The 11,403-nt window shown below is 38.3% G+C and overlaps 1 protein-coding gene across 5 annotated transcripts in view; it reads right to left on the bottom strand.

Annotated features, from left to right (window-relative positions):
- Positions 1-11,403, bottom strand: part of LOC107670839 (sodium/calcium exchanger 1-like) — a 114,186-nt gene that overhangs the window by 18,141 nt on the left and 84,642 nt on the right. For 4 of the 5 annotated variants that reach the window (XM_016463612.1, XM_016463613.1, XM_016463610.1 and 1 more), the window contains exon 3: positions 690-802. In XM_016463612.1, the coding sequence (XP_016319098.1) occupies positions 690-802 (113 nt within the window). Of the gene's footprint in view, positions 1-689; positions 803-1,051; positions 1,159-11,403 lie in introns of all 5 variants that reach the window. The other variant, XM_016463614.1, reaches the window with a different exon arrangement.

Genomic DNA, 11,403 nt, shown 5'->3' with positions numbered 1-11,403 from the left:
ATTTTTGCTGTATGTTTGATCAACAAAATGCAGCTTTGTTGAGTATATATATCTTTCAAGAACATCATAAATATAAACTCTGACCCCAAACTTTGAATGGTAGTGTACATTGAAATAAAGCTGTTAATATGCACATAACAATGCCTTTTATGATACATGTTATTGCTCCCAAACACCAGAAGACACTATTACTTTAAATGGTGTCTAACTAAAGACAAGAGCAAGATATGGAGAAGGTCTACCAAAACGTTCTTCTGATTCTGGCAAGGCTTTAAAAAAAAAAAGGTCTACCAAGGTCTACCCTTGTTTTAGAGCAATGACTGATTGACAGGTAAGTAGGCGGTCCCTCTCTGGATGCATAAGCATAGATTAGCAGCTACATTATGGCCACATGGGTTTTCAGCTACCTCCATTTATACTGTCCACTTCAAAACTGTGTTAACTGTGTTCATGTCAGTTTTGGAGCAATAATCCTTGAGTAACATTAAAGCAAGTAGAATCTGGCTCCTACTGTATGTGTAAGGTACATGTTTTAATGTGCGAGAAGTTGTGTGTTCAGTGAAAACAAATAAATGTCATTAAATTAGTAAGACAACACACCGACACCAGGAGAGAAAGAGAGAAGGTGAGACTGCCCAGAGGAAGAGAAGAGTAAAAAGCTAAGGAGACACTGTGAGAGGGAGAGAAACCTCTGTATACTGTCCATCCTCTCCTTCTCCAAAGTGGCGTCTGTAGCTCTATGCAAAAGCTGCATTGCTTATCGTATTCCTCTCGATTGAGAACCCTGACTGATATCGTCTTCCTGCAGAAACAAGACAACAGGAGGGGGGTTGGAATAATGCATGCATGATACACATACACACACACACACACACACATACAAGCAAGCACACGCGAGGGCCTGGCCGGAGGGCTGTCGATGGTATAGTTTGGCCTGTAGTTGATCCCAATGATGATCCAGAGTAGAGAAGGTTCAGAGTGGAGTGGTGTTTAGTGTGTGTGTGTGTTGTATGTGTGATTTCCTCTGCAGGCTCAGGCCACGCTCCCCCACCTTCCTTCTCATTGGTCTCTACGAGCTGGGGTTCTCCGATCTCCAGGAAGAAGCCTTTGTTCTTCTCGTATTCTTCGTCATCAATTATCCTGACTTTTATTGTTTTGCTGGAGAGAGGGGGAGAGAAAGAGAAAGAGGGAGAGGAAGAAAAGAGTGAGGAAAAGACAGGCCAAGGGAAAACGAAGAAAGATAAACGGCATGCAGTCATGCACAGGCAGTCAGAATAAGAGGATGATGCAAGAGAGACAGAAAGAGAGAGAGCAGCCTCACAAGTCTGACTGTAAATACACATTCACAAACACTGATACAATCTATAGTCGCTCTAATTTTTCTACTCACTCCACAAAGTCTATTTATGTTGGGCGTATCCTTAATTCATTATATAAATTAATATGTTTAAACCACCTCGTATACCGTTTTACTACATATATTTTTTCTTGAATAATTTAATATTTGTACATTTGTTAAATAAATAGGGCTCATTCAATTCTAAATTCTAATGACATGATATGCTTATTTACTTGATAAGCACATTTATGTGATAAGCAAATTCATAAATCAATATATGCTGAGGAAAGCCACCAAATGAATTGATAATTCAAATCATAATGCAAAGACATTACATTACTGTAGATGAAAGAATTGAATAAACTTCACAAAGTGCTTTTACAAGTCAATATACTGTTTGTTTTATTTCCATATCATTAAACATAAGCTATCACTGGCCAACATAATCCATTTCGCAATCGAGTTTGCCAATAATTAATTTTTTACAGCTTAATTCTTTTTAATCACACAAAATTAATTTAAATTGACAGCCCTATAAATAAATAAATACATATTTTGTTAAATAACATATATATACACAGTAAATATTCATATATAATGTGGCTAATAGTTATCTATTCTAGAGGCCATCATCTTATTTACAAAAAGAAAATCTCAAATAAAAATAATATTGCATGGCTTTTGTGGGCTTGTGTATGAATTTAAAATCTGTACTGTTCTAAGATGCAGTCAGTATCTTGTGAATTAGTCAGCGCTGCACATTTACAAGATTTATAACAGCTTCAGTTGCATATTAAATAAAATCAATGGATGTGCGGATGGACTCCAGTTTAAATGGCCATTCATTTAGCTCTGACTCAAGAACTCTCAAGCTTATTCTCAGATTTTTTGTTTTGCCTGAATTCTTCCTCATCTGCGCATCCAGCCCTGTATGCTTAGAGGGAACACTGAATACAAACCTCCATCTCCAAGCTAACAAAATCAACCATCATCAGAACTAGAAACAAAATCCTTCATACACACATTCAGACCACTTGCTGCTATATGTTTGCATGACCTTTCTCCAAGAGCAACCTCAGCGCACAACATTACAACCATAAAATCTCCACAACCAACCATGTCACATTGGCCTGATGTCATGAACAGGAAATCTAAAGCCTACATTTTTTTCTCACTGAATATCAAGTATCATGGCTGCATGGCTGACGATGTAGTAATGTTTCATTAAATGTTGTTTGTGCTATACATTTAGTTTACAATTTAAATAATTTTTATAGAAGAAAAACGATGTGATAAAGCTCTGAAAATTGTGGCGACTTAAGGAGAGTGATTATAAAAAATAATTTTCGCTCAGTAAAATGTTTTTGTTATAAAACATCAGTGCCAACTGAACAATATCCAGACTTACAGAGTCTTACAGAAACGCACAATCACTTCCTACAGTCATCGATCTTCAATTAAGACACAGGTGCTACAGCAAGAAAGACAGACAGTGAAGAAAATGCATGGAAGAATGAGGTAAGAAAGACAGAAGAGTTATCAAATGCTGGCATATGCTTCAGGGAAGACTAATAAATGCAAACACCCTCTATCTTTGTCTCTCTTTATCTTCCGCTTCTCAAAGACAATTTCATATTCCTTCCATCCCATTGGTTGTCAGAAACACAAGTGTTAGATTATTTCCAGATCCACACTGTCAGGTGCAGGAAGCTGTGTGTGTGTGGGAATGACCCTCTTCACTTCTCATCTGAATGTGGGTTAGGTTCAGCTGAGGTCACGGCAGCGCTCTAATGCTACATCAATAAGTCATAGAACTGCTTTTACATGCACACAAAGGTTTTAAAATGACAGCACATGCCGTTTTAGTATGTGTGTGTGTGCGTGGGTTGTTTTTCTATTTATTCTCAGTACCTTTTGTTCTTATCAAATGTCTGACATCTGTCGTTACATCGGTCACCTGTAGTTACTGGACACTTGCTTTATTTAATTACTCCTCTAATATCTCCCGCTCTCATTTCAAATTATGTATCACGTTTATAATTGTATTTGACAATGGCTATTGGATCTGACAGAAAACAAAGTGATTTTGTAAGTGTTGTAGACGAGATGTTAATTAGAAGTGTTCTCGAGCTCTGTTTTATCTTTTAACAGCGGATGTTTCACAAGCAGTCAACTTATCAAACCCCAGTTAAAACATGTTAACAGTTTGTGCTCTGGATGAGAAAAAGTGTGACCACGTGACACACAATCACCTGCTAAACACACTGTCACACCTTTCACAACCAGTGTTGCCTGCATCGCTTTTTAGCGGCGGAACAATTTAACCAGTGTGAATCTCCAGTGTGACAGCAAAATAAATCATATTTACCTGAGTTGAGAATATCGAAGTCTAAAAATAATGCAATGAGATAAAAAAGATGTGTTTATCATGAAATAATGATGACAAAACACATTTATCAAGCTGCATGCAAACACAAACATACAACATGAGTTGGGTAGTCTGATTCACAAATGAAGGACTCAAGTGAGTTGATTCACAAGTAAATGACTCTCAGTCTGACAAAATATTTGCTGCTTGAACTCACTGACTCACTGTTAATGACTCAGTAAATTTCACGTGATTAATTGCAGTAAAGTTCACTAAAATTAAGCAAATTTTGTTTGTGTTTAGTATATTTACTGACAGGTTGTTCAGTTGATGTGCAAATTTTTTTTTGGCGATAAATGGTTTTTCTTTACTGACAGGTTGTTCAAACAGCATGTAGGTAAAGTGGGGTTTTTTGGCAAATAAATGATTTAATAAATGTAATTTTAAGAAGTTCTATCATGGTGGACCTTCATAATTCTGAACTTATTTATATATTTGTTTATTTATTTTGTCATTAAATCTAACTCTCAAACAAACCAATCAAAAAATTTTAAGACATGATTTAGCATGTACTATATCAAGCCTTATGCAAAACATTGCCAGTACACCTGACATGATCGACATGAAAACACACACCTTGAAGCCTCTTGAATTCAATATAGCATTTCTCTCCTTGTTTTCCATTACATTTCCATTAGATGACAGTGGCTTTATGTGTGTGCACCACGTTCCTGTCTCTCTTTAGGAGCTCAAATTTGAGCCTGCAGGAAATCAAAGCGTGCTTTAGAGTTTGTGGGATATGCTCGGGGTCTTGAATCTCTGATCAGGGTGTTACATAAAGCTGCTCCAATTCATGCCTGACCATAAACCAAGCACTGCAACACGAGATCACACACATGCTCATGCTTATGAAAGACACAGAGAGGAAAAATGCAACACACACACACACACACACACACACACACACACAAATGATATGACATTATCTGTTCATTAGCATATCTGCATTGCAGTAGCCTTGATCGGAAGAGCTCCTGACACACACGACAACAATAATTTAAATTCACTTTCAAACTGCTCTTTAAAATACATATATAGCTTATACAGTTCATCAACCGCTTTCCTGTTTGAAATTATCTTCGGATCGATGCTTCTAGAGGATGTGCAGACACGTTTTATAGACCAGCTGGGGGACAGTCAGGAAGCTTGGGCTCAATGCTGGCAGCTGATCGCCCGTCGCTGCTGCATTACAGTGAGTTAGCGACTACAGTGATGTGAACACATCTTTGGGTCTGATCCATCATCTGCTTCATGTTCAGGTTTACCAGGGTTAGGTCAGTGTAGCTAGACTGGAATGAGATCCAGACCTACTAGCTTAATTTATATGCCAAAACCACACATACACACACAGTTTGACTAACAGCGTCCAGAAACATTTGCCAGCAATTAGATCTGTGCTTAGCAACCGGGAAAGAGCCAAAATAGAGCCACTTTTCAAGTGTGATTTACCAAAGGCCACATTACACTGCATGTAAGAGAGACAGAGAGCAAGAGAGAGAGAGGGAGTGACGTAATGTAACCTCCTTAAAATTCAAATCATGTCTGCTCCTTAACACAACGAGGAGCCACACCAAATCAATACAAGCTGACTTGTGTATGTGTGTGAGTGGATATGGGTGTGAGCATGTTTAGAAAGAATATAGAATAAATATATGGGTATTTACTCTTTTACTTGTGCCATGGTGAGACAGAGGGTGGAGATTCACTAAAAACGATTTGCGCCCGCTGATAAAGCTGCTTATTTGCACATGCTGCGCAAATAAACAATATTGTTTTAGCAGCCGACTCACTGCTGGAATTATGCAAATCAGGTAACGGTGCAAATCACAGACTGTATAGCATCACTACTGCAATATAGACACCTGAACTGGCACCTTAAAAATGGATATATTTAACTCTTTTCACCATTATTTGATGAGTTACTGCTGCCATGATCAATAAAAAAAAAGCACACAAACTGCTCATTTTAACCAAACTGCAACAGGCATGATAATAATTTAATTTAAATATGCCTGGTTCAGTGCTACCAGTGCAGGTATCTTCTGGTTAAACTGCAACAAATAATAATAATAATTTATAAAACCAATATAATATTAATACTAGTAGTATTATTAATTTAATTTAAATAATAACATTTTATTTCATAAATTAAAAAAAACAAACAAAAACTAAATTGGATATTGTTAAGATGCAGCTGAAATACAACATGCATTTCTCCTCAGACTGTATGTGATTAGTGAACATAAACTATGGAAAATTAAAACTGAGAGTACAGGAGTACAGAGAATGTGTATTTGTGCACAAATGTGTGTCTCAAAGGCCAAATGAAACTCTTTACAACATGACCCAAAGTGCAAGGTAATGCATAAACTCGTGTAGCAAATGCAATATCTCCTTTTAATATATTCTGTACTTGGATTCAAGTGTGCATGCAAAAATCTTATGACCTGTTTGCATGCCCACTTAAGCCTATGTACCCCCCCCCCCCCCCTTGATTGTGGTGTAGTGGGGTGAAATAAGAGCTTGCTGCAGAGACCTGCTAGTGAATAATGGAAGGAGAGAGAGGGGAAGAGAGAGGAAGGGAAAAACAGGGATGGCAAACTGAGAAGACGAGCATATGTACCTTCAATATGAGCATTACAGGGCGCTGAAGTACTTCAATGTAATTTTCAGTACTTTAATGATTTGAATTTGTTGATGTTACAAGCTGATTTGTGAGTGTTTAAAACATTTTTGAGCTCTTTAACAAAACATGCCAGCCGGCACAATGAAGCATCACCCACTTCTGACATATTTTGTGCATTTGCTCATTGTCCTTTTACAAACTGCAATTATCACACAATGAAATGCGTCATAACTTACAATTCCATTTTTTTGGTAAATGTTGATTCTTCATCATTAATGTGGATGTTTTAGATGTATAGGAATGAAACAGAACACAAATGAAATAAACATATATTATGTAGAATTATATTACATATGAAATATATATTTGTTTATTATCCATTTGTACTTTTTCAAGCCACAATTTATATAGATTTGCACATAATTAGACTGCATGCACGCTAAAAGAGGTGATCATTCTTAAAAAAAAAAGTTTTAGTTTATTTCCATTTTAACTTCATTTGAGTTCACAAATGTTTGGTAAATGTTTTTGCTCAAAAGTAATTTTTAAAATGTTTTAAAATAATTTAATGGAAATGCAAAAGTGCCGGGAAACCTGCATTCCGTGGCCTTAATTTGGAAGATGTATCTTGTATCTTTTCTTTCTTTGGTTCGGTTCACTTTTTCTGCTCTCTGAGTTCTCCGTTCCGGGTCAAGGTGAATCCAAACTGAATGAAAGATTTTTGTTCTTGACACAATTTCTCAAGTCTGAACTGTCACAAGAGACTGAAATGACAAGAAGACCCAATTTCAGAACCACAGCACTTCAAAACCTCCATTGCTTCTGTCTGCTGATATCTGGCTCACCCCGCCCCTCTCTCTATTGCTCTCTCTCTCTTCTCAGTGTCTTCCTCTCTCGGGTGAGTTTTGATGGGCAGGTCTTAAGTGAGACAGTTAATTAGATTAATGGTAACTTGCTATGTGCCTCAGGAGACTAATGTATGCTTGTGTGTGCGTATGCGTATTCTGGTAAAGTGAAAGAACTTTTTAAACTCCTTAGTGATAAAAGCATTTCAATATTCATGAGCTTTGTTTTGCTGATCATTAATAATGTATTAATTGAAAGCTGCAGTATGTTCAGATGGGAGGGTGTGTAGACAGTTCAACATGGCAGTGTGTGTTGATAGTCCTTATAGCAGGCAGCACAACACACATCCATGCCTTCAACACACACACACACACACACACACACACACACACACACACAGGGGGAACACAAGACAGCGGAACAAAAAGCTGCAATAAAATTTGCCTTCATGACCTTCATAGCGTCTTTTGTCTTCTCTCTGTTCATTTACAGCCCTGCGTAGGTTTCTCCATCTCTCTCTGCGCACTTTTCTCTAACAGAAGAGCTTAAATCAAGGGCTGCTGAAACTGCAACGGCCCTGTCTGCCTTTTCTCTGTAATGAACAAAAGCTATGTGTCTGCGTGTGTGTGAGAGCTTCAGGCGCCTTCAATCTAGTTCACCTGTCTAGAAACACAACAAGACATTCAGACCTGTCCAGAAATGACAGACAAAACAGAAAGAAGGAAACAAAGAAAAGTTTTTAATTTTCTATTAAATGGATAGTTCACCCAAAAATGAAAATTCTGACATTAATTACTCTCCCTCATGTTTATGAAGTTACGAGAATACTTTTTGTTGCGCAAAGAAAACAAAAATAACAACTTTGTTCAACAATTTCTTCTCTTCCGTGTCAGTCCTTGACACGCATTCACAACAGACGTATGTGTGTCGAAGACTGACACAGAAGAGAAGAAATTGTTAAAATCGTTATTTTTGTTTTCTTTGCACACAAAAAGTATTCTCGTAGCTTCATAACATTAAGGTTGAACCACATGCACTATTTTAATGATGTCCTTACTACCTTTCTGGGCCTTGAATGTGGTAGTTGCATTGCTGTCTATAGAGGGTCAGAAAACTCTCGGATTTCATCAAAAATATCTTAATTTGTGTTCTGAAGATCTTACGGGTTTAGAGCAACATGAGGGTAATGAGAGAATTTTCCTTTTTTGGGTGAACTATCCCTTTAAGGGCAACTGCCAGTGTGTTGGGTAGTTATTAGGGTATTGCTAGGTGTTTTATGAAGTAATTTTATGACGTTTTAAGTCCATTTTTTATAAAACATCGTGCAACATGACATGATCAGAGTCAGAGCATTCTTCATGTCAAGAAACAAGCAAAATGTCACAATTATGAGTAGTGGGATTTTGGACCAATGAAATTTCACAATGGATGGGCTATTCAGCAAGATGAAACAAAAATATAAATTAAAACGATTTACAAAATGTCCAATATACAGTACAGACAGACAGATGCATAGATATTCATCTCACACACTCACAGTGCTGTAGTCCTTTTCTCTGCTGGATTCTCTGGATGCCCATATAAGGATGCATTTCTCAGCTCTTGACCTCTTGACATCTCCTCCTCTAAAGATCCCACGTACATCAGCTCTAATGTCACTGTAGCTACAGTGTGTACCACCCAGAATAAGAGCTTTAGAACTGACTCTAGTAGCTGCTCTACATACATATGGAGATGCTTGATGTGTGTGTGTGTTTGATCCTCCTTATCAAGTGTCTCTAGATCAGTTTGTTGAAGGATTTGCAGAGGTTTCCAATTCTGTGTTACTGCTCTATTGCACACACTCATACTCCTATATCCTAGCAAAAAAAGTCATCATATATTTACTAGAGGTCAAATAACAGCAATCTCTCTCTCTCTCTTGTGTCTCTCTTTCTCTCGTTCCAGCACTCACTCTGGATTTCTTTTCTGGGAAGAGCAGCGATATCCACTCTTCCTCGGATTACTGTATACTACGGAGCTGCATATTCCACACAACTGTCTCACACACACACACACACACACACACACACACACACACTCTTAACTGAGAACCCGGCAGCTACTGGACATTCAGCAGAGAATAACCAGAGAGGCTGAGTTCAAGACAAACTGACAAGACACAAATCAAACAGAGCAGAGTCCCATCCCACCAGATCATTATCTACCTAATTTCCAAACAATTCAGCAAGGATCGAGAGCAGATGAGGCCCATCAGCTCCGGCTCGCAACCCCTCAGATGAGTCACGGAGGCCCCGTTCCACCCTGCTGCTCCTGTTAGCACCAAAGATACCCAGCAGCTTGTTTAGATGATCCTCATGCTCACCTCAAGTCATGTCAACATCAGACAAATGTGGCTCTAACACCTCTGCCACAGGAAGCAATGACTGTGTGAATTGGAGGAAAGATAAATGAACTGATTCATTGGAAGGGTGCAAGGCAAGCACAACTGCTTAAGAGAAAATTCTACTCATTAGTGTGATAATAATGACAAACAGGAACAGGCTGACAGGCCTGGAGACCCTGAGGCCATTTGCACCGTTCTTCTGATAGAGCCGATAATGTAATTGAGAGAGGAATGAGTCTACTAGAATAAACAGGTTTCTACAAACGCTCCAATCACACTTTCCATCTGACAGTTCACTAGCCCTGCCTCAAACCCGTGCCATTGGTTAAGAGAGAAAATTTAAAATATGCTATAAATTCTTTTTAATATATATTAAAATAGTAAACAGGTATTTAAATATATATTTCTACAAAATAAAAATATTCTACAAAAAAAACTAAAAAACTAAAAAAATAAAAACTGTTGAGTACCTATACCTAAATATATGATTCGTATATATTTTTTAAACTAAATATAAAATCCAATATTAATTACTTGATTTAAGAAAATGCAGATAATACACTTTTTTTGTGTGTTTTTAGTTTGGAGATGACTGTTCTCCTTGCTTCTAACTGGAATATAGGAGAGCTGAGATCAACAAACCTCTTAGAACGCCTCTCCTCTCATGGGTTTTCAGCCTGACTGATGTCAAAGGTCACACAGTGAGAGCCGCAGAAGGAGAGCGTACTCATCACCCCACTGTATATGCAAATAACCTGCAACAAGGTAATTAAAATCTCCATATAATGAAGTCATGCTTGGGCAGGAACATGGAGCAGAGGGAGGGAGAGTTACGACAATGAAGAAACACAGAGGAAAAAGAAACAAGCAAGAAGAAAAATACCTATAGATCCTGAGGAATCTTGTGGAAATCTATCATGTTGAAAATAAACCTACGTATATGTGTCTGACATCAAAGTGAGACAGCATATTTCAGGCTGGTGGATCTGGAAAAGGCTCATGGGATTGAACTAATCCTGCAAACCAGAGATTTTCAGAGATTCTGAATCGTTGTGCCCTTGAGCAAAACATTTGACTCCAAGTTGTTCTTTAGGGACTGTCCACTGACAGAGCTTTACAGTTCAGTATGTGGCTGTGATAATATAATATATGCCCTGAACTAGGGGTGCTCTGATTGATCGTCTACCGATCACTATCGGCCGATAATCATGTTGGGATGATTGATCGGCGGTCTCTAAAAAGGCCGATCTCAAGCTGATGACGCTGCCGTCAGAGGTTTGGCACGACATGCAGCGGCACGTGTCAGTCTCTGTCCGGCGCGGGTGAAATAATTATAATGCTGAAGGTGAGGTACTCACCTTCATATTTCTTCATTAAATAACTTATAAAGTAATTTGAAAACCCTGTGTGAGACGTAATTTCACAAACAGCGTGAGTGAACAACTCTCTTTCTTTCTCAAAATACGCAAATGGCTTCAAATCACCACACATCGCGTCTGTCCATAAGCGAGCAACACGCTGACACAGGAATTGTCACTTGCATAATCGAGGCAGTGTCACATCGTCACTAAAGTTTATAAATTGCATTACTTTTTAATTCTTGCCAGTGTTTAACCATTCAGCGCTCGCGCGCTCTCCTGAAGACTGCGCTCATGCACACTCGCAGCGCACACACATAATGCCAGGTTCACATTACTCCGTTTGCAGTGCATATGTGGTGCGTATTTTTTCCACGCTCATGTTAACGGATAAGCGTTCACTGCACACGGTTGCGGTCC

Source organism: Sinocyclocheilus anshuiensis, unplaced genomic scaffold, assembly GCF_001515605.1.
Source record: "Sinocyclocheilus anshuiensis isolate Anshui unplaced genomic scaffold, SAMN03320099.WGS_v1.1 scaffold784, whole genome shotgun sequence".
Lineage (NCBI taxonomy): Eukaryota > Metazoa > Chordata > Actinopteri > Cypriniformes > Cyprinidae > Sinocyclocheilus > Sinocyclocheilus anshuiensis.
This window is presented reverse-complemented; position numbering and strand designations above follow the sequence as displayed.